The 26,268-nt window shown below is 40.2% G+C and overlaps 1 protein-coding gene across 1 annotated transcript in view; it reads right to left on the bottom strand.

Annotated features, from left to right (window-relative positions):
- Positions 1–26,268, bottom strand: part of PTPRO (protein tyrosine phosphatase receptor type O) — a 74,825-nt gene that overhangs the window by 12,482 nt on the left and 36,075 nt on the right. The window contains exons 9-14 of the mRNA XM_042945899.1: positions 18,105–18,140; positions 14,783–14,864; positions 4,565–4,655; positions 3,453–3,529; positions 2,478–2,612; positions 1,064–1,186 (exon numbers count right to left, since the gene is read on the bottom strand). Coding sequence (XP_042801833.1) covers positions 1,064–1,186; positions 2,478–2,612; positions 3,453–3,529; positions 4,565–4,655; positions 14,783–14,864; positions 18,105–18,140 — 544 coding nt within the window. The remainder of the gene's footprint in view (positions 1–1,063; positions 1,187–2,477; positions 2,613–3,452; positions 3,530–4,564; positions 4,656–14,782; positions 14,865–18,104; positions 18,141–26,268) is intronic.

Raw genomic sequence — 26,268 nt, 5'->3', positions numbered from 1 at the left:
AGGTTTTACAAAACAAGCAGTGGTCAGTTTGTCCATAGCCCAGTCTTGAACCCCTGACATACACAGTTAGGAAGTGTTGTTTCTAGGCAGAGAACATTGTGATGAGGACTTTCCTATTGAATGGTGTCCTCAACAGAGAGCACGTTTAAGCGAGTACTAGAAAAATTCCCTCCTATTTTCTGGGACTACTGTGTGTAAAGAAGGGTGATTGGTTGATAGGGGCACCCAGCCTGGCACACAAACATTGGGCATGAGCTCGAAGCCTAATATTCAGGGAAGTAGCAGACCCAGGACAAATACACTTTCCTTTTTCTTTTTTAAATTTTATTTGAGGGAGACAGAGAGAGAGAGAGTGGGAGCAGGGGAGAGGGGCAGAGGGAGAGAGAGAGAATCCCAAGCAGGCTCTGTGCTGTCAGTGCAGAGTCAGACATGGGGCTCGATCCCACGACCCTGGGATCATGACCTAAGAAGAAATCAAGAGTCGGACACTCAACCGGCTGAGCCACCCAGGTGCCTCTAGACTTTTCTAACATGCTAATATTCAGAAATCAATAGCATTTGAAAAGAGATATGGAACCATGATTAAAAAGAAATAGCTTTGAAATAATAAAAAGCCAAACCATAACAAAAAATAAGGAAAAAAGCCAAAGAAAACCAAATCCAAACTACTATATCATGGTTTAGGTGTTTAGTTTAAAATTTAAGTGTGCCTTATATATCCTAAGTATACCCATCCATAATTAGTATAAGTAATGAGAACTTGTCAATTGTAACTGGTGAGCAGTGGTGCCCTGTGTCTCCTATTGCCCTGGGCTGATCTGAGATGGAAAGGTGCAGACTTTTTATTTCATCTCCTCGGGATCTCCAGGCCAACCATTTCATCCACACAGCATTGCTGATGAAACTGGAAATAAATACACTAAAAGTGGGATTTATCTCTTGAAGAAAGCAGTGCTGCAAAGCTGGAAGAGCTCATAGTCTTACATGATGGGGGGTTGGTCTCTGACACATTGGTGTCCCTCAGCATGGGGACAGCCACCTGAACTGGTGCTTCATGACTTACATAGTTGATCCGGAAGTGTCTGCAGGCCCAGTCTTCCCGTTCTTCCTCTGACATCATCTCCACGGTGATGTCCCCATAAGCTATGGGTTCTTCCGTGAATGGCCAGTAATGGTCACATTTCACCTGAGGTGACAATAGCACACAATCTTTTATTTATTTATTTATTTATTTATTTATTTATTTATTTATTTGTAACGTTTATTTATTTTTAAGAGGGAGAGAGACAGAGCTTGAGCAGGGGAGGAGCAGAGAGAGAGGGAGACACAGAATCTGAAGCAGGTTCAAGGCTCTGAGCTGTCAGCGCACAGCCCGACGCGGGGCTCAAACAGTCTTTGCAACCTTGAGATCATCACCTGAGCTGACTGTTGGATGCTTCACTGACTGAGCCACCCTGGCACCCCGCACACAACCTTTTAAAACAAACAGGCTAGGAAAGAAATAGTCCGTGCTCACTTAGAGAAAACAAAATTACAGTAAAACCTTGGACTGCAGGTAACTTGTTCTGTGAGTGTTCTGCAAGAGGAACAAACACTTCTAATAAATTTTAACTTGATAAATGAGCAATGTCTTGCAATATGAGTAGTATGTGATGCTGGATGTCACATGATCACAACTGAGCCAATGGTTCTTTCTCTCTTTCTCTCTCTCTCTCGCTCGGGATTGTGGGCATGGTCTCCCATGCTCAGACGCTAAGTCTCAGGCTGCGGTGTTTGGCAGAAATCAGTGATATTTCAGAATGTTGGAAGGTGCCCACACTGGCCCTAGTGTATTTTTTGTCACTTCAAAGCACATATGGACAGTCCTTTGCTTTTCTATACAAGAATAAGCTTAGGAATGCTTTGCTTCATTCTAGGTCAGGCTGCCTGCAGATATAGACCCTTTCCTCCGCTGCCTTACTGCCAGTTACATTCAATACAGTATGTGACAAGAGTTTATTCATACTGTACTGTGGTCAACATCTGTTAGTGATAGTGAAAGCCGTCCTACACAATAACCCTCCCTTCTCTGGTCTCCCTCACACCAGCCTCGAAGGTTTTCAAAGGTAAGTGCAGGTTAATTTGTTATTTTTCTTTATAGTTTGTATTTTCCTTGTTATTTTGTATTATATTATAGTATTGTGATCATTTTATATGAACCTTTTTGAGTTCTGGAATAAAGCATCTGAGTTTCCATTACTTCTTATGGGAAAAGTCGTATGATACACAAGTGCTTTGGATTACAAGCATGTTTCTGGAACGAATTATGCTCACAAACCAAGGTTTTACTGTACTTGCCTCTGAAGAACTGTATAGTATTATTGTGCACATTATAAAAGAAGCAAGTGGAAGTTTCTGGTACACAGTAAACACTCCAGCCATAGCCCTGGCTGGTACAGATTTTGCTGCCAGTGGGAACAGCCCCATTAGACACTTACCCTTCTTTTCTCATTACACTGAGTGAGCATGACAATAATCTGGGACTTCTGTTGTAGGACCATCTTCCAAAAGTCATTTCTGGTTTCAGGCAGTGGCCCCTGTGTGGCAATATACTCCTGGGGTGAGTTGTATCCCTGAAAGATTAAGTGACAAAGTGGTCACCCAAGAAGCTACTGTCAACACCAAATGCTGTTCCACGCAAATGAAGAAAAACTGAAAATGTACTGGGGATAAGCCTAGCAAAGGATCACACACGTAGGTAATGGTTCCTCCCTTTCTCATCAAAGAGGTAATCAGAGTAACTGACCCATGTAGGTCGGCGTGATTGTAAGCATTGTTCTCTGAAGTGTATACATATAATCGCACTCACACCTTTTCATGAGAACTGTCACTAGTTTTAAAATAGGGGCTCAGGTGGAGCCCTTTGAGTTGTGTTGCCAAAACCAAAGCTTATTTATTTATTTTTAAATGCTTATTTATTTATTTCGAGAAAGAGAGAGAGAGAGAGAGAGAGGAAGAGAGAGAGATGGGGCAGAGACAGAGGGATAGAGAATCCCAAGCATGCCCCCCACTGTCAGGGCAGAGTCCGACGCAAGACTTGAACTCATGAACCTTGAGATCATGACCTGAGCCAAAATCAAGAGTCTGACACTTAATTGACACAGTCACTCAGGCACCTCAAAACTGAAGTTTAAACACAAAAAAAGATGATGTTTAATATAATTACTTACTTTCACTCTCACTCTTTACAAAGAAACGTGAACATTACTAATCTATGGGCTTTTCCCCCTATTTGTTATTCTGAAGTGGGATACTGGGAATTAATAGGATAATTCTTCAGAGTTGGGTAGCCAGGTGGAGAATGGCTCTCTTTTTAACTGTTTGACATATATATATAGCTCTAATAGTCCTCCTGTGGCTGAGCTAGAATTTGGACGCCTGGTTTTAAAAATTTTTTATTGTCTTTTACTTACAGGAATATAGTTGGCATTGATATAGTCTGCGCCTTCCTCTTCATTCATGGAGACTAATCTCACTCGGCTAAAGTCATCTGTAAAGAATAAGAAGAAACAATGTCAAAACTCCGAGTGGAAAGAAGGATTGCCTTAACTTTCTCTAACCAACAGCTAGTCGGAGCAGCCCACGTTTACTTTAGCCCACTTATTTAAATAAATATAGAAACACCTCGCAATCACCATTTCTTCCCCATCAGCTTCCCTGTCCTTGTCTCCAGGCTTCAGGGGGATTGTGTAGGATATTTATAGGAACTAAGATATCTGGTAGGTTGAATGGAAGGCTGTAGAATGTAGCCTAAATCCATGATTTCCATGTCACCTAACACATCCAGAGAATCCACTGCCTTTGGGAAACCCAGAGAAGATGGGGTTGCATGGACTTTGTGCAAACAGACTTCAGATGAGAAAAGTAAATTCTGAAATGCGTATAGATGTAAAAGTGTAAATGATGACACTACCCAATTTTATCAAGAAGCCTGATCAAGGAAGGGTTGTCCTTCTAGGGCTTTTTCACCTCTCTTCTTTCCCATTCTCCATTTTCTCCCAGCATCCCCCACCTCTACCCAGTATGGCAGAAAGTTAAATCTATATTGGAATGTATTTTAATTGTCCTATAAGTACTTTATATTACTCTTCTCTTGAATGTTGGCTTTATTACAAAACGCTAAGCAACAGCAGAACCTGCCAGAAGAAAGAGGAGGTATTTTAATACACTGCACTCTTGCTGTTGTCAGGGAGTTGACTGAAAGTAGTTTACGAGAGCTCAGATTATCTTACCCCGAGTTTGGCTAAGACTTTTAATCTCCAAATAGAGATAAAAAAGAGCCAAATGGTCAGTCTTTCCTTCTCAGACACAATTCATTTGAAAGCAAAGAAATTAAATCTTCCTACACAGGACAGAATTGAGTAACACGGAAGCACGCTTGGGATCAATGCAGTGGCAGAGATGGCCTTGAGGATCCAGACCACAGCTGGGGTTAGCCAGAGACTGGGGAAACTAATCCATCTGCAGTAACGGTCCGTCAGCCTTTGAGAGACGACACTAGGACAGGCTCTAGTGATAAGCTTACATGGTAGGATGTTTGTGTAGCGATTTTTACATCGGTTCAGTGGAAGGTCTGCAGCAAAATGTGGAATGTCCAGTCCAATCAATTTTAACTCCTGTAAATGACAGAGAATAGAGTTGAGTTTCCGTACTTGATGTGGACTGGGTTACTGTTCACATTGGCTTACTGTTCATATTGGATTATTCCTCATTCCCTGCCTGTAATAGAAGTATCACCCCTCCTCTTCCACATGATGTTCCAGTAGCTCCCTTTTGGGGCCGAGCATGCTTCTCCATTCCACTGTTCTCCACTTGCGTTGGCCCATGAACTTGGGAAGAAATCATTCCAATCAGAAGCAGTAAGTGTGCTTGCTCAGTTTGGTTTGCCCTCCTGTGCTGCAGCCATCTGCTGTGATAACACCCAGGGAGGCTGCGAGCCCCAGAATGAGGAGACACTTGTAGCAGACCTAATTCTGACCCATGGCCTGAAGCCGGCCTGTCCACTGTCCTACAGACCCTTGAATGAGGAAAATAAATTCATGTTGTTGTGGATCAGGGTGCCCGGCTGGCTCAGTTGGTTAAGCATCTGACGCTTGGTTTCGACTCAGGTCATGATCTCACAGTTTGTGAGTGAGAGCCCAGCATTGGGCTCCATGCTGATGGTGTGGAGCCTGCTTGGAATATTCTCTCTTCCTTTCTCTCTACCCCTCCCCTGTTTGCTCTCTACCTTTCTCTCTCAAGAAAAATAAATATTTAAAAAAATGTTGTTGTGGATCACTGAGATTTTGAGATTTACACTATATAATGCTTATATAGCATTACTGGAGGAACAGCTGACTAACATAATACATAAATACCCTCGGGCACCTGGGTGGCTCAGTTGGTTAAGTGTCTGACTCTTGATCTTGGCTCAGGACATGATTTCACATGTGATTATAAATTAGAGTCCCATGTTGGGTTTTACACTGATGGCACGGAGCCTGCTTGTGATTCTCTCTCTTCTTCTCTCTGCCCCTCCCCTGCTTGTGTTCTTTCTGTCTCAAAACAAATAAATAAAACTTAAAAAAAACCACTTAATTCCAATGGATAGTTTAGTGATCATGTGGAGAAGGTAGGAATTATGAGTATTATTCAAGGTGTAGAAAATTTGAAAACAGAGACATTTCAGATTTTTGGAAGTATGTATTAACTGAAATTTATATGATATATGTAAATATTCCTATTCTATGAGGTATTTCTCCTGCAGGCAACAGGCCCTCAAGAAGTAGTAAAAGAAAGAGTGAGGAACGAGTAGGGAATATTCTCCGTGTTACAAGATATAAGATCTACAGGCACTAAATATCTGGTAATAAATTCAACAGTAAGGATGAATCAGTAATGGGTAGGCAAACCCATCAGTGAAAATAGGAACATCCAGGTACCTGTCTGTGTGTATCAGTACTCTTATAAATCCAATTTATCAGAATGTACATTAGTAGGGCAATTTTTATATAAACAGACAACCATCATAATTCAAAAAGATTATGTTACAGGATGCAGGAGAGGGGGGCGGCTTCTAAGCTTTCATCCTTTACAGGAAACAAGCAATTACAGTCAGGTCACCTGGATTTTCCAGGAGGCATCATTCACTCTGGTCTGTGTGAATGGCGCTCCATATAATTGAACAGTGCACAACCAGTGCAGCAGGTCTGGTTATACCTGAACAAATTTCAGGGAACTATTAGTCAACAGCATATAGAACCATCTGTGAATGGAATCATCTGTATGGTATGCACCTTTCTATAATACTATTCAGTGAGGCAGTAGAGAAACCACCTGCTGTAAGTTTTTTTACTCGTATAGTATGTTAATGTTGCGCACACATTTAACTCTTCATAATTCCTCCCAATTTTTACTTCAGTGAATCATAAGCTGGAGGAATACATATCTGGGGGAAGAATTTTGGAGACTCTTGGAAAGACTTCAGTTGGAGACACTGGTGATGTTTTGAGAGGCTGACCAGGCATATCTCTTTCATGGCCTTTCTGTCTGGATTTAAGTGCTTTTTGCAAAGCATATGCTTTAAGGAAATAAAGTTCTTGGGTCTTTTGCTGCTTCCCCATAAAAGGTCTTTGACAGCTGAATGTGCTTACTGGCCCTGGGATGCAAACCTGTGGTCAGCACGAATGGATTGACGTGAATCACTCATATTTCTCTCCTCCTTTAATTCTGCAACTCTTTTGGCTTATTTTTAAAATTATTTTAGAGAGAGAGAGCATGCATGTGCAAGTGAGGGAGTGGGAGAGATGGAGGGAGAGCGAGAATCCCAAGCAGGCTCTGCTCTCAGTGCTGTCTATGTGAAGCTGGACGCAGATCTCAATCTCACAAACCATAAGATCATGACCTGAGCTAAAATCAAGAGTTGGACGCTCAACTAGTTGAGCCACCCAGGCGTCCCAACACTTTTGGCTTTTTTAAGATCACAAAATCTCAAGTTCCTTGGCCCACGTTGAAGCCAACCTTAAAGACAAGCCATGTTGACTTTGATCCTCCATTCACAAAATGGGTTTTTTCCACTCAGGCAAAATACATGCTTGGTAAATGCCTTTAAACAGAAGCTTGTCACTGTCACTTTGTAAGTGGTTTTCCATTTTAAAGGGTTTTCAAAGACTGTATTTTTCTTGTAGGAAAATCATTTATTTTTATCAACTTTAAACCAAATCAGTTATTTTTAGGTTAGTTCCTCTTGGCAGTAATAAGCTTATTTAGATGATGCATCCATTGCCTAAAATATTTTGGAAATCTACCTCCTTTAGAGAGTGTCTTTATAGATAGTTTGCCAAAACATATGGCGTATTTTGTTGTACCACTTATAAATGGTAGGGTCTTAGAAAAGTTGTTCAGTTCTTGTTAACATCAGCTTAGTATTCTGTAAGATAAGGCTAACAATAAATACCTCCATCCCTCAGTCACGTATAGCGACTATCCACTGGAATGATTAAACTCAACAAATATTAATACAGTACTACTGGGCACCACCTACTGGGTGGCTCAGTCGGTTGGGCGTCTTTCGCTCAGGTCATGATCTCACTGTTTGTGAGTTCAAGCCCCATGTCAGGCTCTGAGCTGACAGTGCAGGGCCTGCTTGGGATCCTGTCTCTGTCCTTTCCCCCACTCATGTGCTCTCTCTCTCTCTCAAATATAAATAAACATTAAAAAAAATACAGCCTTATTGATAACGATTATGAAATGCTGCTGTTATGATGCTTTGTTTTGCTTTGCCTGTATGCATAGTTTCTCCCTCCTTTGCCATTTGTACTACCAGACCGACAACTTTCCCCACAAATCCCCTGCTTTGAGGACAGACTGACGAGCCACAGGAAGAGGCCTCAGATACAAAAGAAAAGTGTGGAAACAGATTGGAGCTGAGAGCTGTAGCACATATGGAAGCTGACTGAATGATAGAACTTTAATTATGTGTTGTCTCCCTGCTGTAAATGCCCTTAGTTGATAAGAGAGGTTTAATTGTCTGAACACTGTAAATGTAAATTGCCAGAGCTGAACCGTAGCAAAGCAGGAACAGGAGCGCATACACAAAATGCTTCACCATCTTTTGTAATTTAGCCTGTCACTAAGTGGAAAATCAAATACTCAGTTTCCGGTTCAGTGGCTTTGTAGTTATTTTCTTTCCAACCATATGGAAACTCCAGAGGCTTAAATCTTCATAAAGGCAAAGTATGAGGTGATGGCCCGAAACCAACATAAATCATTTTTGAATTTTCATTTGCCAGTTTTGTTTCTGTCACAACTTATCATTGTGTTTTTTTCCCCTGGGCCATGTAGTCATTTGCACATTGGGCTCAGTGGTGGCTCCCCAAAAGATGTGTCCACATTTTAACCCCTAGAACTTGTGGTTGTGGCCTTATGAAAAAAGAGGCTTTGCGGATGTAGTTATGGATCATAAGATGAGATTATTCTGCATTATCTGGGTGAGCCCTGTATCTAACAACACGTGTCCTTGGAGGAGAGAAGAGAAGGCCACATAACGATGGAGACCTAGATTGGAGTCATGCAGGCTGCAAGCCCAGGAGTGCCTTGAGCCATCAGTAGCTGGAAGAGGCAAAGAAGGGTTCTCCCCCAGAGCCTTCAAAGGAAACACGGCCCTGATAACACTTTGATTTTGGACTTCTGGCCTCTGCATTGTGAGAGAATACTTCTCTGTAGTTTTAAGTTGCCAAGATTGTGGTAATTTGTTACGGCAGGCCCTAAGGAACGAATGCAATCCCCAAAACCCAATGGCAGTCTCTGTCGTGTGGGCTGTGTTTGAAGCGTGCAGGTCTTGGAAAGCAAAGCCCAAACACATGCACTATATTAGTCTGTTCAGGCAGCCATAGCAAAATATCATAGGTGGGGTGGTTTAAACCACAGAAATGCATTTCCCACGGTTCAAGAGCCAGGTGCTGACAAGGCAGATTTCATTCTGGGGCCTCTCTTGACTCGCACAGAACCATCATCTCACTGTGTGCTCACGTGGCCTTTCTTATCTAACCCTACTTACGTCCCAAGACCCCACCTCTTCCACATATCAATTCTGGGCGAACACATCCAGTCCATCCCATGCACATTAATCTTCAGAGAAGACCACAACCTGTATTCTGGCTCTAGAGTCTGTAACAATGTCAGCAGGTGGTAAGCACTTGGGACAGGGTGGACATCAGAATGGGGTGAGTGAGATTACTAGACTACAGAAGAAGTGAGGAGGAACAACGGGACCAGTGGTGTTGACAGAAGCAGTGCCATCTGTAGCAAGTAAAAGGCTCGGTGGAATGGGGCAAGGTCTGGCTGGTTTCCAGATGAACACAAAAGGGCACGGGATTTAGAGCAAAGTATTTAGTGAGGCTCTGCGTTCATCTGAGGGCCGCCATAACAAAGTACCACAAACTGGGTGGCTTAGTGCAACGGAAATTAATTGTCTTATAGCTCTGGAGGCTATATGCCCCAAATCAGGGTGTCAGCAGGGACCTCTGGCCGCTGTCACTTGTAGAGGAATATAAGAGTATCCCTCCTTGCCTCTTCCTAGCTTTTGATGGTTTGTTGGCAATCTCACTTGCCGCTGTATGACTCCAAGCTCTGCCTTTGTCACCACATGGCATTCTCTCTGTTTGTCTGTGTCTTAACACAGCTGAATTTTCACAGGGGCACCAGTCAGACTAAGAGCCCATGCTAGGCTAGTCTGACCTCATCTTAACTAATTACACCTGCAATGACCCTCTTTCCAAACAAGGTCACATTCTGAAGTGCTGATGGCTAGGGCTTCAACATGTCTTTTGTGGGGACACAATTAAACCCATAACAGGTATTCTAAAGGAAGAATAGGGTGCATTAATAATGGGCATCTCTGGGAGGTGAAGGAAGACCGGATGAGGACGCCAACCTCAGGAAAGTGTAGCAGTAGCCTGCAGGGCTCTGGCGCTAGGATGGGATTTAGGGGCAACATTCCAGTCAGTGGTACAGACACTGGGAAACAGAGACCAAACCTAGAAGATTAGGAAGAGGAGAGAACTCAGGTCTTAGAACCAAGCAAGACCTCTGGTGTAAGAACTGTTGGAGAGGGTTCAAGGTGACTTATTTCAATAACGACCATGGGCAGGTCTCCAGTGCACTGGATGGAACACAGGAAAAAACAGCTGCAAACAGAGGCTATCAGAAATCAAAGATCATCTCTCATGAACTATGTGGCCAGGAGTGTAGCTAATCTTGACCTTTGCAACCACATTTCTGAACAAAAACGGTAAGGGCTTTCGCCAGCATCCTGATCTAACCAATACAAAACACAGAAATTAATGGCAGAATGAGCAATATATGGTATGTCTCGTGGATGCTCACATTTCAAGCTCTAAAGTCTGGCTCTTCAAAACCTTTCCATATGAGACATATGAAAGGAGGACTTGAACTTAATCCCGGAGCCCCAAACCTCCTTAAGTAAAGATGTACAGTTTCATCAGAAGGATAATCAATGTTTCCAGGAGATCCAAAATCAGATGCAGAGTGAAAAAAGAATGTATTTAGTGAGTGCAAATTAGCAAGTCGTATAGCTTCATGTATGACTTATAGCCGTATTGGTAATATATGTAAATCCAGACGTTAGTTTCAATTTGCATAATGCTTATAGATGATGTGATTTCTCAATATGTGTGTGATCTTTCAATGTCAGTATCAAAATGAATATAAAGTATTAAGCATTCATAGAAACAGGACAAATAACTGTTCAGCTACTGAATTTAGTTAGACCAATGATTCAGCCATCTTGATACCCTCTTGGGTTCCTATTAGAGTAGGAAAGCTTTTTTTTCCCTTAAGCTTTGATTATCAATTTCAGGAAAATCTGAGGGCTGCCCTGTGAAAGGTCTGACCTACATCTTGAAATCAGGTATGGGAGCATGAGTCTTTGGAAATAGCTGAGGCTATCCTGGCACGGAACCTGAGGATGTGGAGCCGGGTGGAGTTGGAGGCTGGCAGTGCCTGGGAGGCTGGAGAATGAAAAAGAAAGTGAGTCAGGCCAATGGGTCACTGCCTGGGCAAATGTCAGCTCAGAAAATATAGCTGAGCCTGTGATTTAAAGCAGACTTCTGGAGGGGCACCTGGGTGGCTCAGTCGGTTGAGCATCCAACTCTTGGTTTCTGCTCAGAGCAGAGATACAACATGAGGGCATGGCACCAAATACATTACCTATTTGACCAACAATGTTCTAAGATATATGAAAAAAAAAGCTTCATAATAAATGAAGATACTAAATACGCCTTCAAATCATGGTCTAGTGGTTAATTTCATGTGTCTACCTGGCCAGACTATATAGTGCTTTGTCAAACAGCAGCCTAGATGTTGCAGGAAGGTATTTTTTTTTACATGTGATTAACATTTGAATCAGTGGGATTTGAGAAAGCAAATGACTCTCCATAATGTGGGTGGGCCTCATCCATCAGTTGAAAACTCTCAGAGAAAAGATTGAGATCCCCTGAGAAGGAAGGAATTCTGCTTCCAGACTGCTTTGGGACTTGCGCAGCAACATCAATTCTTCCTGGGGTCCACAGCCTGCCCTGCAGTTTTCAGACTTGCCAGCTCCCACAACTGTGTGAGCTAGTTCCTTAAAATAAGTCCATCTCTTTATATATATATTTCGTCTATTATATTATCATATATAGGATATAAGATATACATATTACAATGATTACATAAAATTAAATATATAATAATTACATAATGTAATAAACTTATGAAAGAATTATATTGGTTTTTATATTGTATTAGCAGTTTGTGTGTGTGTGTGTGTGTGTGTGTGTGTGTAAGTTTTACACCCAATGTTGGGCTTGAATTTATGACCCCAAGATCAAGAGTCACAAGTTCTACTGACAGAGCCAGTCAGGTGCCCTTGCATTAGTGTTTATACATGTATATGTTTCTCATTGGTCTGTTTCTCTGAAGAACACTAATACCCATGAGTTAGAACGTGTGGATATTCCCTTGTCCTACATTTACTATTTCTCAAAGGAATACTATTGACCTGGGACAGTACTTTATTGTGCAAGACAGTCTCACTCAGAGCAGAATATTTATCATCCCTGTCTGCTTTTCCATTGAATACTACTAGTAGCTTCCTTCTAAGTCATTATGAGAGCCAAAAATACTCCCACACCTTCCCAAACTCTCCCGAGGGGTAATCCCTGGTACTGGCCCAGTTGAAAACCACTGACTTAGTTCAGCCTACTCATTTTATGGATGAAAAAGTTGAGGTGATGAGTAATTGTGGCTTTTTTCCAACATTAGTTAATGCCAAAATGTTAGTGAGAATTAAGACTTTTGGATTCCCACTTTAGTACATTCCTACCTCCTTTATAAGTCCTATGAAATAAGCCTGGATGTGTTCATTTATATATCGAAGATATCAAAGCTCTCAGCATGTTATAAATTAAACATTATCACATAAAATTTATTACTCCACTTTTCACAATTTTGAAGCACCTGAAGCTAGGATCTAATCACTTCTTGTGTGGTTCTCCCAGTGTCCTTTCTTTGTTTGGGATTAATGGTCTCCTTTGGTTTAGCCAAGTGGTTCCAGTAAGAGCTGTCCTGTTCTTACATGATTCCGCCGTCTCTGGCTGTGGTTAGTTTGAGTGGACGTCACAACCCAGGTCAACCAGTCAGAATTGGTTGTGAATTTTCAATCTCTGAATAAGAAGGAGAGTCAACAGTTCCCTTTGGAAATTGTGGAAACCAGCATGTGACGCTCAGGGGTTGGTTTGTAGTGAAAGAAAGGGAAGCCAAACAGAGAGAGAAGCAGAAATGAGGAAAAAAAACGAGGGTAGCGGGTGTCCCTGCAGGGGTGTGGCCTTTGGTTCCCACATACCTGTGACTGAGCTGCTTCCCTTTCCTCCCCCTACTGGAGCTCCGATTGTGATTCCTTTGATTACATGAGATAGCTCAGCCTCTTTTGAACAAATCCCCTCTTTCTTTGGTCTAGACTAGCTTGAATGCTGTGTCATTCACAACTAAAATCATCTTTCCTTTTTACCAGGAAATGGTAAAATTTGAATTGTCTTTATAGTGATGCAACCCAGCAGGACAATAATAGTCACACTGGGCTTTGATGGCACAAACCAGGAGGTACTGCTAAGCCTCCCAGCAAAGGCAGTGTCACCAAGGTAATATAATCCTGTAGGAATTAAGAACTGGAGATTTCAATGAAGTTGAAAGTGTGCATGCATCCATCATAATTGCCATCATCATTATCAGAATTACCTAGACATTTATTTTTTCCTGAATTTTGGCTTATGCATTCTTATAGAAAGTCTCCTTTTTTCCTGAAATGCCCTCCTTGCCATAGATCTCCAGTTCACACAGAATTTCTGTTCTTTGAGATACAGCATTGGTGTATCATCTAACAGCCTCTTGTGCTCTTGCATGCAGTGGGTAACTGAGCTGGGCTCTGGGTAGAATTTTTAATGACACAGGGTCCTCGTTAGGGGGCTTTGTTTTTGATAATGTGTACGGTTCTTTTCCTTCTTAAATTCCCTCTTAGTATATCCACACCAGGACTCCTGCTGCTTCTCACAGACCTATGACATCCTAGGCTGATGAGGGGAGAGAAGAACTGAATATGAATAATGAGAAGAAAGCAGCTCCATTCGATGACCTGGTGTTTTCCATGAAAGAGAACCTAAGACATTTCAAATAACACTTTCGAAAAGTCACTTTATCTTTTTCTTTCCCCTAGTCTCCTTGAATCACAGACCACCTGAGCCTTGCTGTAGGATCCTGAAGGATGAGGCCATCCAGACCATTAGGAGCTATGAAAAACATGGGGAAAAAACCCCTGAGGACCAGTTACATTCCTCACGCGGCTGAGATCTGAGGCTGACTCATTTCCATCTTCCCTGACATGGGGTCTTGGACTCAAAGAACATGCGTGCTTCAGAGAAAGGAGGTTTTGGCATTTTTCTCTTCTTCTACATTAACCACATATAATTCTTCCCCAATTTCCCCAGGAAAAGAAAAGGGAAACCTCACAAAAAAATACAGTAAAACCTTGGATTGCAAATAACTTGTTGGGCGAGTGTTCCACAAGACAAGCAAACATTTCTCATAAGTTTCAACTTGATAAACGAGCGATGTCTTGTCATATGAGTAGTATGTGATGCTGGACGTCACATGATCACGACTGAGCCAATGATTCTTAAAATTCACTTTGATATACGAGTGCTTTGGATTATAAGCATGTTTCCAGACTAAATTATGCTCGCAAACCAAGGTCTTACTGTATTCAGCAGAATGTCAGGAGTCCTATAGCTGTAAGAGCCCCACCCCAGTCTTTTCTCTGCTCAGAAGACAAAGACATTTCAGCCACCACCTACCTTTACTGTGGGCCACGTGACATAAGAGACACACTAAAAATTCCCTGAAAGTGAAATTCTGTTTCAGGCCTAAATTCTCACCTTGCTTTTCCCTGCACTCTTGAATACACTGGTTTTTCAATGACGGCTTCTCTTATAACCATGTTTGTTCGCCCCACGACCTGCATCTGTTCTCTGCTTTCCTCACCCTGACTTGCCAAAGGCAAGATTAGACACTCCCAGCCCAATTACCACCCTGCCCGTCATGAACCATATCACGGGTAGTGCCCAATGAGCAGGAAAATGACATCAATGCCAATATGCCAATTCCCATGCCTTATCTATCACAGAAGGTGGGAAATACTTTATCCACTCACCTCAAATTGAAGAGAAAATTTATAGTCAGAGTCTTTGGCCATATCCTTGATGTAGGCATCAAAGTCATCCAGTTGAACTGGGCTTTATCAAACACAAAAAAATGTATGCTTTAAAAATCCTGTTGACAGGTATCTATTATACTGCTTAATGCCATACTTTTCACACACGAACAATTTTCTTGGAGAAAAAAGAACTTTTACTTCTCCAAGGTTACCACTCACCATTTTTTGTTGTTGTTAAAGTTACCAGTCCCTAATATATTGTAATTAAAAAGCGGGCCTTATAGGTTACACTTCCTTGAGATAGGAGAGATCTCTAGATTTTTAATTGGCTCTTACTCTAGCAATAAAATATTATATATATGCATACTCATATACCCACATGTATATAATGTTGTTTCTAGAAAGCTCTGATTTGTGGGAAAGAACAAAGGATTCGAGCCTGAAGAACTGCTTGAGTTATGGTTTTCTTTATTTACTGTGTGATTATGGAGAATTTACCTAACTCTTGTAAGATTCAACACTATCATCTATAAAATACTATGGTCCTACTTACCTTATAAGGTTGATGTAGTATATTAAAGAACTTTCTAGATCTAAACAGCTTTACAAGTATAAGCCCTTGTGCTGCCAGCCTCGCCAGAAAGCTTTTAGTGCCTCGCTCTTAGACAGCCAGGTTTAGAGGCTTGTGTATCTATAAAAGTGTCAAAATGGTTCAAAGGTACAATCAGGTAACACCTCTGAGTTTACATTTCTGCATCTGTAGCAGAAGTTGTCACCTCTTGCCTTCTTCTTTTCATGAATAAGAATTACATTTTATTTCCTATAGTTTTCTGTAGCTGCTTTTCCTTTCCAGAGCCTACCAATACCAACCTGTTTTCTCAGCTTCTGCAGGATGCTGTACTCTGTCATCTAATTCGAGCCTTTTCACCCTGGCAGGATCCATCCAGCCCACCTTTCCCTTAATCTTGTTGCAAATTACTCCATTTACATCATCTACCTGTGGTCTTAGGTCTTATTAGCCAATACATAATATTGAATAGATATTTGTTTCAAGTTGTTGATTAGCCAATCTGATAGATTATGTTAAGAATTTAGTAGATTTTAAAGGGCATTATACCTGCCAGAGGCACATTTAAACCCTAATGGTTTCACTAAATAATATTAATGACTTGTATCCATAAAACACATGACAGTACATATATTCGCATATGGTATCTTGCTCAGTTGACTCAGTTGACCCCTGAAGTACACATGGGCAACATTAGCTCCATGCTTCAAGTGAGGGAGCCAAGGCTAAGTAAGTCAAGCAAATAGTCCAAGATCACATGGCTCTCAGCAGTAGACTAGCATGCAGGGAGAATGATTTCTGGTTCAAAGCTGTTCCTACTCCAAACTTGCTATCCTTCCAAAAGAATGGCTATACATGGGGCTCCTGTCCTGGAATGAACTCCATCAGACCTGCACTCTCTGGCTCTTGTCTTTGAGCAGTGCATTGACCTTCAGATTAGGTTTACAATTCTAGTTTTCATCCTGTTACCAGGAGAATGGAGGCGCAATAGGGAAGGCGATCTGAGAAAATATTTATGAATTAGAAAAAGGAAAAGGAAAAGAGAGACAGAGGAAGGGCCAGGAAATAGAAGGATGAACATCAGGGAGAGGAGGAGGATGGTAAGGAGACGCAAAAGAAAGCTGGGAGAGAGCAGAGATGAGGAGAACAAAGGTTTAGAGGGAAAAGGGAGAGGAGGAGGTAAAGCAAAGGAGTGTTGAAATGAAGGTAGGTGGAGATAGGAAAGGGGAGCCATGGGGACATGGTGCGGGGGCTTTGGGAGTGAAAGAGAAAGGGTACAGAGATGGCAAATGGAAATGTGGGGCGGGAGAGTCCCTGGAGAACTGGCTTTTAGAGAAGGAGGGAGGATTAGAAAAGAAACGAGAAGCGTGAAGGAGGAAGCTGGTTTGACGTGAGTTTGGGGCCTGTGGGCAGGTTCTACCACACCGACACTCTACCCAGACTGTTGTCCACACCCTCCTTCTCCTCCTCCTCTCTGCTGAGCCTTGGGAAAAGCAAGCCTGTTAGAATCTCCCCTTTTGGTCCAGAGACCCTGTCCTCTAAACACTCTAGTCTATGCTTTTCTACCTTACTTAGCAACCCAGCCAAGAACTTTGGGCAACAAATTCTTCCTGTTTCTGTCGAATCATTCTTTCCAGGTGATGGTACCTCTCTTCTGTGTTAGTTATTCTCATCTCTCCTGCATCAGTTGCTATATACCAATGGACCGCATACTGATTTGAAATAGATTTAGGAAAAAATTATTCTGTTATCTATGTGTGCCCCCCCGCCAAAATCTATATGTCACGAAAGGCTAAACAAATATTTTTGTGTCCAAATTTTTTTCGTATTATGTATTCCATTAGCATGAATGCCATAGATTTGGCCGGAACCCCCAATTGCCTCCTATTAAGTCATCAATATTTTATCCAAGGCAAGAATCAAGGATGAACTCTATGTATGGAAATATTCCACTTTTTATATGCAGAGTTTGAACCAATGGCCCAGAGGTGACAATTTAATTAGCCTTTTGAAATCAACCGACGGTTAATTTTTGCCCATCAAAATCTTAATTCTTATGACTTAGCAGTTCAGTAGATAAGTGAAACCATAGGCTGGCTACAGTAATTATTCTTTTCTATTTATTATAAAGATTTCCAGAGACAGCATTTCTCAAAGTAATTATAATATCAAATAGAGTAAAAGCTTTTCCCTGCACTACGCACAGAATTTCAAAGTACAAACCAGTAAAGGTTTTTGTACAACTTTGATGTAGCTAACTATTAGACATTTTCTAGATTGGGAATGGCAAATATCTTTCTATGAAAGACTTTTATAATTCCTAACAACCCATTCTTTACCAGTTTTCATATGATGATGATTTTCCTTATTCCTAACTTGGTTTTTGTGATATGCTTTCTTAGTGATCACTGACACCAACACATAATAGTTTAGACATTGTAGTACACATTTGCCTCTTTCTTAAGCATCTCCTCTATTTGAAGGCAAGCAATTGTTTTAATTTGCAAAGTTAAGATCATTATGAAGACCTTTTTTAAATAAAATATTTTTAAAGGAAGTAGTAAGAAAAACTTAAATGTATTGTATATTTCAAGGTTTTATGGATTGGATCTTAAATGTTTTCACCACAAAAAGGAAACAATAATTATGTGACATGATGGAGATGTTGACTAAATGCTATAATACATCGCACAATTTACATTTACACAATGTTACATGTCGGTTATGTCTTAATGATAAAGAACAACTTACTTAGTCAGTTTCCTCTTCTTTAAACCATTTTTACTCCTGAGAATTAACAAAAAAAAAGACAAGTTTATCTGAGCAAAAGAATTGATTGACATAATGATTAAATTTGAAGAGCTTTAAATAATTACATCAGGCTCCGCAATTTTATTTAATTTTCATTAAACATTGTCTCCATTTTGTTTAATTACTTTTCCTTAAATGAGAAGATAATGATAATAATTTCAGATTCATTTTTTAAAAACCCTGTTAGATTGCAGGAACATACTGCATTTTAGGTTTCTGATTTGACAAATACCGAATTCTAGAAATGTAATTCCTTACTACTAGTGGTTAAATTGCTGAAGTATTTTTATAAATATATTTAGAAGTACCTACTGCTTGAATACTCCAGGCTCTACAGACAAGAAGGAAAGAGTTGGGGAATAAAATGGAGAACTAATGTCTAGGAGGGTAGACATGTTGGTTGTCAAAGACTAAAAGAACCTTTGGACATTTTCCCTGGGAACATGAGTGTGTGCTATCAGTTTTGGCATGCATCTTACAGAATTCTATGATGGTGTTGTTCTTATTCAATCTTGAATTTGTTTTTTTTTAAGTTTATTTATTCATTTTGAGAGAGGCAGAGACAGTGTGAGTGAGGAAGGGGGAGAGAGAAAGGAGAGAGAGAGAATCCCAATCAGGCTCAACATGGGGCTCGAACCCACAAAGCCGTGAGATCATGACCTCAGCTGAAACCAAGAGTCGAATTTTTGAACTAGTTTTTTAAGCTATCTGAAGACTTGGACCTATTACTTACTAGTTCTTAATTCATTACTATTCTGTAAGCTCAAACACATACAATGCTAATGTGTGCTTCAGTTAATTACATTTTAGGGGCTATTTAGAGTAATTGTTTCAACCAATAAGTCAGATAACTGACCTAAGCTAGGGAATGCTAACATGCTATCTGATGAAACACTTCATTCCTGTATATTGATATGATTGAGGGCTAGCGACAATTTTTATAAGTAATTTCCCAAGGTCTTTAAATATTGATGGAAGCACCCAAACTTCCTGAAAATATACAATCTATAGTAAATAACCAGTTGTGACCTGAGTGCTCTCATGTGCCCAAATATTTATTTATACTGAAATTGTGAATGTTTGGGTACCTTCATTTCTAGAAAGGCTTTTGCAGAATGAAGCCCTGCTTCTTCTGTGCTCTCATAGTACTTTGTCGATGGAGTATTTCTCATGATGTCTATCAGCTGCATATGTGCTCCTTTCTAGACAGTCCTTCCCCCTGCCACCCCCCCCCCCCCCCCCCGAGCTGAGCACAGTTAATAGAACACATGGTGGTGCTCAAAAAATCTTACTTAACTGGACCGAAACAAAACATCTTTGCTGGGGTGCTTGGGTGGCTCCATCAGTTAAGCGTCTGACTCTTGATTTCGGCACAGGTCAAGATCTCTCAGTTCATGAGATCAAGCCCCGTGTTGGGCTCTGTGCTGGGCATGGATCCCGCTTGGGATTCTCTCTCTTTCTCTCTCTCTGCCCCTCTCCCGCTGGCAAGTTCACACGCTCTCCCTCTCTCAAAATAAATAAACACTAAAGAAAATCTTTGCCATGTTGCCCTCACAGTTTTACTTAATGATTCAATTAGGAATTTGATGTTAGACTTGGAAAATGGAACTGGTGGGCGGAGAGGAAGTAATAAGGGTAGGGAATGTAGGGAAATTTCCATAAAGGCAAATGGTGTTTCTTGTTTTCATTTTCTGGTTTCAGGCGGTTTTTATTTCTTCCCACTTCTGAGTGACGGCAATCCATTCCACAGCTCATGTCTTATTTTTTCTCCCTCATCCTCTGTCTTCCATACTTGAGATTTAGCGGGAAGAGACATTACAGTTTTTACTTTGCCCCCCCCCCACCCCTGCCCTCAAAAAGCCACTGTAATGTTGGACAGGGCTGTATCATCTAAGCATTTTAGAACTTAAAAGAACACCTTCCGAATAATGTGTACTCAGCTCTTGTGAAGGTAGCGAAGTTAACTTTAGGAATCCCACAATGACTTCATGTAGTAGAAACTAATTAATTTGGTGCTTTGTGACACAGGAATGTTAGCTTAGATAGGTAACAGTTTGGCGAAGCCAGGAGGCTGCCCAACATATTTTGTGATTGGGAGTGAAAAAACAAACAAACAAACCCAAACCTCAAGCTTTCTTATCCAAGCAGACTTCAAGGGAAACTTGGAAGAAACAAATGTCCGTGGAGAGTGACGCTGAATACATTCAGTGCTGAAATATTAAGCTGCTACTATTCAACAGCTGTATGGAAGCCTGGTTCGTGGAAGAGAGGCCCTTTTTTTTCTTTCAATCTCATTCATTGATTGAATTAACTTTTACATAGAATGTAAAATTCCACCACATGGTTTGAATGACATATTGTGTCAAGTGTATATTTATGTGTATATCTTCAGGATTTGTGTACAATCTTTATGTTTTGCTTAGATTTTGCTGAAATCCCAAAGATTCCAAAGGATCCTATATCCTTAGGCTGTGGGATAAGGACAGGGCTGAATTATGAGACTCCCCGGCAACGCTGATAGAACGTTCCTATGTTTTCCATTGCTGTGCTAATTCTAAGACTACAATCAGGGGACAATTCACTGTTGAACATGTAAGTTAAGCTTTTGCCAGCCATTTTACCTTCAGCACATTATGGAAAGAGCTAGCTTGTGTGTGTGTGTCACAGTGAACATCTGAGGTGATGTTAGGGTATCATCTTGTCATTGCAAAATATTTTTTTAATAAAAGTGATAACACCCATCAAACATGCGGAATATATGCATACACAGCCATGCACATCTTTTAATCTTCTCTTTCACTTATATTAGGTAAGGTTCAAAATCCTGATGACTTCAAGGAGTTAAGACGCATACGTTCTTCATGGTTATGACATCTTGAAAAGCCAACCAGACTGGAATTCATTGCAAAGGAGAATACAAGTCATGGCAGAGACATGGGATTTATAATGGCCACAAACAAACAAACAAGCAAACAAACTTCCACCTCCAACATAAACCCCAAACACTCTATATGTCCCCAATGTCATAAGCTCTACTTACTCTTTCATAGGTTAAGTGGAAATCATCCCCAAATCTTAAAAAGGTGTTTAGAGTTATATCATTCTCTGAATAAAGTGTGCAAAAACCATGAGTAAAGCCGAGCAGTTTAAACTAAATGTTGCTTCACCCTTAAAATGACAACTGTTGAGAATTTAGAGCAAGCAGATGAATACTTGAGTAGAGCATGAGGTGACTATGGCCTTAGAGAGAGAGAGAGAGAGAGAGAGAGAGTAGTAACAATGAATCCAGATGGAGCTAGTCTGAATGAAATGGTTTTCTCTGACTAGGAAACATGATCTGAGATGACTGTAGCCAGAAATCTTGGCAGAATACCATGTTGAGACTAAGCCACCTGGGCATTGGTGCTCTTCCCTGGTTTTTCTACCACCCTGGGACAGATTTGAGCAATACCATGAGCCAGAAAGAGTCCCTTGATTTCCACACAAACCGCTCATCCAGAGGATTTTACAAAATGATCAGGAACGTCTATTTCCATGAAGTTGGCAGTTTAAGGAAGAACCAGGGTATGTGTGAGGAAGGAGGTGGGGCAGGTGGCTCTGTTACTTCTATAGTAGGTGAAATGTGAAGACGAACCATGTGGAGAGGATTAACAATGGCTATTTAGCAGGGAAAAATATCCACAAGTTACTAGATGAGGGGAAAAGTAGCAAACAGTAGGGAATTCGGGTGGCTTTGTGAGTACTGAGGTAGCTCTACCCGAAAAAAGCAAGGATCGTGTATTTTACTTCTTTTATTTATCTGACACGGCACAAGCCAACGGCTGAAAGCATAGTTTATGTTCAGTCCATGTTCATTGGTTGATATGTGTGTGGTTTACTGAAAGTGACAGAGAGCTGGGGGTTCTATGTTTTGCCTTCTCTTCTCACATGGAGATAACCATTTCCAGTCTCAAGACCATTCTTCTAAAAACTACTGAACGGTTTTTTAAAAGCAACAAATAGGGGGCACCCGGGTGGCTCAGTTGGTTAGGCATCTGACTCTTGGTTTCGGCTCAGGTCCTAATCCCAGGGTCTTGAGATCAGGCCCCGTGTTGGCATCTGTGCTGGGCATGGAGCCTGCTTAAGGTTCTCTCTTCCTCCCTCTGCTCCTCTCCCCATTCTTTCTCTCTCTCTCAAAAAAAAAAAAAAAAAAAAAAAAAAAAAAAAAAAAAAAGATTTTTTTTTTTTAAATAACCAACAGATAAAACTACTGAATGGTTTCCCTCCCGCCCCCCAACTTGGGTCTAGTGCTATTTGACCAATACTGTAAGTAGCAGACCTTAAAGGGTTTGTTGGAGTTTGAAGATGCGTTTATTAAGGGGACCTATTAACAAAGGCATGCAAAAATGCATAGGCCTGATATAAGCTTAAAAACCAAACTGTGGGAAAGTCAGAATTAAGTAGAGAAATTTATAGGGTAGCATATGCAGCTTTCTTTCTTTTGTTTTAATTGAGATCTATGGAGGGTACTTTAAGGGTATTGACTACAACTGGTCTGATGATAGGTAGAATACTTGAGAATGATTAATAGATGTTGAGTAAAAATTGATGCATATGTTGAAGGTCAAAATGGAATTTATACACACTATTTGTACCTAAATGCTATCTGATGTCAAATACTTAAAATATTGTGTTGGGTATAGTGAAGCCCTATACTAAAAACTGTTATTAAAACCAACTTAGAGGGGCCCCCAGGTGGCTCAGTTGGTTAAATGTCCAACTCTTCATTTTGCCTCAGGTTGTGAGATCTGATCTCTTATGGTTGTGAGATCGAGCACCGAGTTGGGTTCTACACTGGGTGAGAAGTCTGCTTAAGATTCTCTCTCTCTCTTCCTCTGCCCATCCCCTGCTTGCGTGCATGAGCACACACACGCGTGCACATTTTTTTCCTCTCTCAAAATAAATAAATAAATAAATAAATAAATAAATAAATAAATAAAACAACCAAGTTAGAATAACAACAAATGGTCCTCATCATCCAGAACATTCCTCTGATTTCCTTACTTAACACATCATGTCTAGTGTACTTCAACAGCTTTCCTCTAGTCTCTCTTTTAAAAAAAAGAAAAATGCAAATTCTGGTATAAACAATCTCTACTGTGAGGAAGTCCTTTTTTGTATTTCTTCCATTGCAACTCAAAATCCTAACCTTGCTAGCTGTATTTATTCTGTCCTTGGAGAAACTGAAGAACATTTAGTCAATTGTCTTTTTGAATACATAACTCTACAGATTGCTTTTCACCTTTTACTCTTTCCCTATTCCCCCTGCCCATGCACCATTTTTCCAGTTCATGAACTATTTTTATTGCTTTTTTCTGAGTCCTTCTGAAGTTGTCCAGATACCTGGATCTGCCTGTACATAATGTAGTACCTAAACACCATGGATATCTCAGGACAATGATTTTTGGTTTTGGTCAGGAAACCACTACCTTTCTTTTCCTGTGGCTCAGGAAAGGGAATAGATCCTTCTAGATATGTTAGCCTGAGATTTCAAGATGATGATGATGATGATGATGATGATTATATTTTATAAAAACTGAAAAAATACTCTTTTGAGATTTGATTATTAAAAATATTTAAAAGTTAAGAAAATAAGAATTTAAAGGAAGCTTATTTTTACAGAGGAAAGAATAGATTTCGGAGAAACCTGGATTTGGAACCTGGATATTTTAGATGGTAGTATGATAAGATAATCTCCTTAAGAGATTCTTTGGCATATTTCTAAGATGGGGCTGATAATATCCTCTGCAGAGTTGTGGGGACAATTAAATAAGATAATTATACAAAGAGGCTTGCAAATAGCCAGTTGTTCAATATTCACTGAGTTAGCATTAACTATGAAAACACCGAGACCCCAAACACAGTACAGTATTCTTGGCTCTCTACCTTCATGCATTTCTTCGTTGTTGGAAACAGAGTTCTCTAATGGATGGAGATGGTAAGGAAAATGGGAAGCATCATTTACTAAGGTAAGAAGCCAATGCATCGATTGAATGAAGAAACAAATGACTAATAATAAATGGAAGAAAAGCTTGCCAAGAACATCCCAAGAAGAAAATTTTAAGTGGGAAACCAATATACGTATAGGCCATCTTGGTGCCATTAACTACTTTAATCCATTTCAAGACAGGAGTCATAATTTCAGATGCTGCCAAACACATAAAATAATTAAAAAGAATTTTTCCTTTTTGTTTTACTTCTGGAGGGCTAACTTTATAGACTTTGTGTTAGGTAAACAGTAAAAAAAAATCACTTACCAAGGATTAATATAAAATGCCAAAAGATAATCAGTCCAAAGACATGAGGGTAGCAGGGTTAAGAAAGCAAATATACTCCTACGCCTGTGAGCATTAATAGATAACAGATGTAAAGATGAAAAAGTGGCAAGAGTTAGTAGCATAAACTGTGAACAGATATCAGTAAATTACCTACGAAGATCAATTAAAATGACAAGCATCTTAATTATGATTAAATATTATTCCATTCTGTGAAACTTAAATGTGTGGGCTTAAGTGCTATCATATTGCCAAAATCAGTTTGATTCGCACACATCCATATTGTAATCAGATATATTTCTTTCAACTTCTGTTGTGTCGATTAGTCTGCTATTAGGTGATTACATTTTACATCAGTTAAATGAGACTCTTCAATGCCTCATTAGCTAGCTCCGGTCTTATTCTTGGGTATTATTACCCTTGCAATGCTTAAACCTCTTTTAAGGAGCCATGATAACATCATTTGATAGCTAACAGCAGCTCGTGGGAGGAAATATAAACCGTCAATTTGTGCGTATACTGATTTTGACAAAGACTCCAAGCTTCTGGGACACATTCTTACAAAGCTGCACCCCTAGGTATGACTTTCTATATTATTTTTAGTTTATAGTAATACCTTCTTTCTGAAAAATAACCCTTAAAACAGAGCTATGGTATGACACTCAGGTATCATTTTTCAAGACAAGGAGCTCAGCAAACTGCCTGTTCTGGAATCTGACTGATACTCAGCTGAGGGGGAGCAAAATTATTTCATTTTACTTTTAACTTCTCATTCAGACTGATTTTAAAAAGTGTGTTTTGAATCCAATTTCAGGTATTCAAACCACCTGCAAAATAGAACATTCATTAATGTGGATTTTAAACTGCCCGATGGCTGCATCTATAACTATTCTGAGAATTAGTGGGGGGAAATGGCATCACCTTGTCACTCTAGTTACTACAAATTCCCACTGAGATATCTATTTTGTCAGCCAGGAAATGCTGGTGTGCTGGCAAACTATCTTTGCCAAGAGCTGGTGGAGAATTTTCTAGATTTTCTAGAAAGGTCCTGAAGTGAATTCTTTTTTTGCCTCAGCTCTCCTATAACTGGTCTCTCATATTCTATCCATTGTGAGTGATTGTGTAGTTAGTCAATTACATAGGTGTCCTGAGTCGCCAAGTGTAACTGGGCCAATTTCTACATGGGCTGCTCGTCACTGCTTTGTGACTGAGGCTTTTTAAAGGGTGAGCCAGACCAGAAACACGCATCAGTGAATTAGTTTCTTAATCTTGGCAAGAGTGTTAATGTATTCGAACAAACCTAGAAATGTTTACTAACTTTTCACCATCGAGGGGTTATGGGTTCTTTTTCTTCATAGTTAGCAAAAATCCATTCAGGCTAAAATTTAAAAATAGCACGACATATTGTCTTGTTAAAAAGAATCCTATCTCAACTAGACTTTCAACTGCTAGATGCCCACTCAGGGAAACAGAATTTATATTTCAGTTAAAGCCCTCCCTCTTTCATTGATTCCGTAAAGTTTCTAGTCTCACCTAACTATTTCTTTAAGATCACCATTTTGGGGGATTTGGAAAACAAGAAAAAAACCCAAGATCTCTTAAGAGGATTAACATGAAATGTATACATTTAAATAAATGTGCTTTGCATGGTCACTTGCAAAAGAAACAAAGTAGATCCTGTAAGCAGTGCTGGCTCCATTTTAAATGGTTACTTCATTAGCAATTTTGTTAGGCATCCATTGCAGTGGAGAGGATCGTTAATTCTCATCTATCACTGTTAAAGTATAATG

The sequence above is a fragment of the Panthera leo genome, chromosome B4, assembly GCF_018350215.1.
Source record: "Panthera leo isolate Ple1 chromosome B4, P.leo_Ple1_pat1.1, whole genome shotgun sequence".
In the NCBI taxonomy this organism is placed as follows: domain Eukaryota; kingdom Metazoa; phylum Chordata; class Mammalia; order Carnivora; family Felidae; genus Panthera; species Panthera leo.
This window is presented reverse-complemented; position numbering and strand designations above follow the sequence as displayed.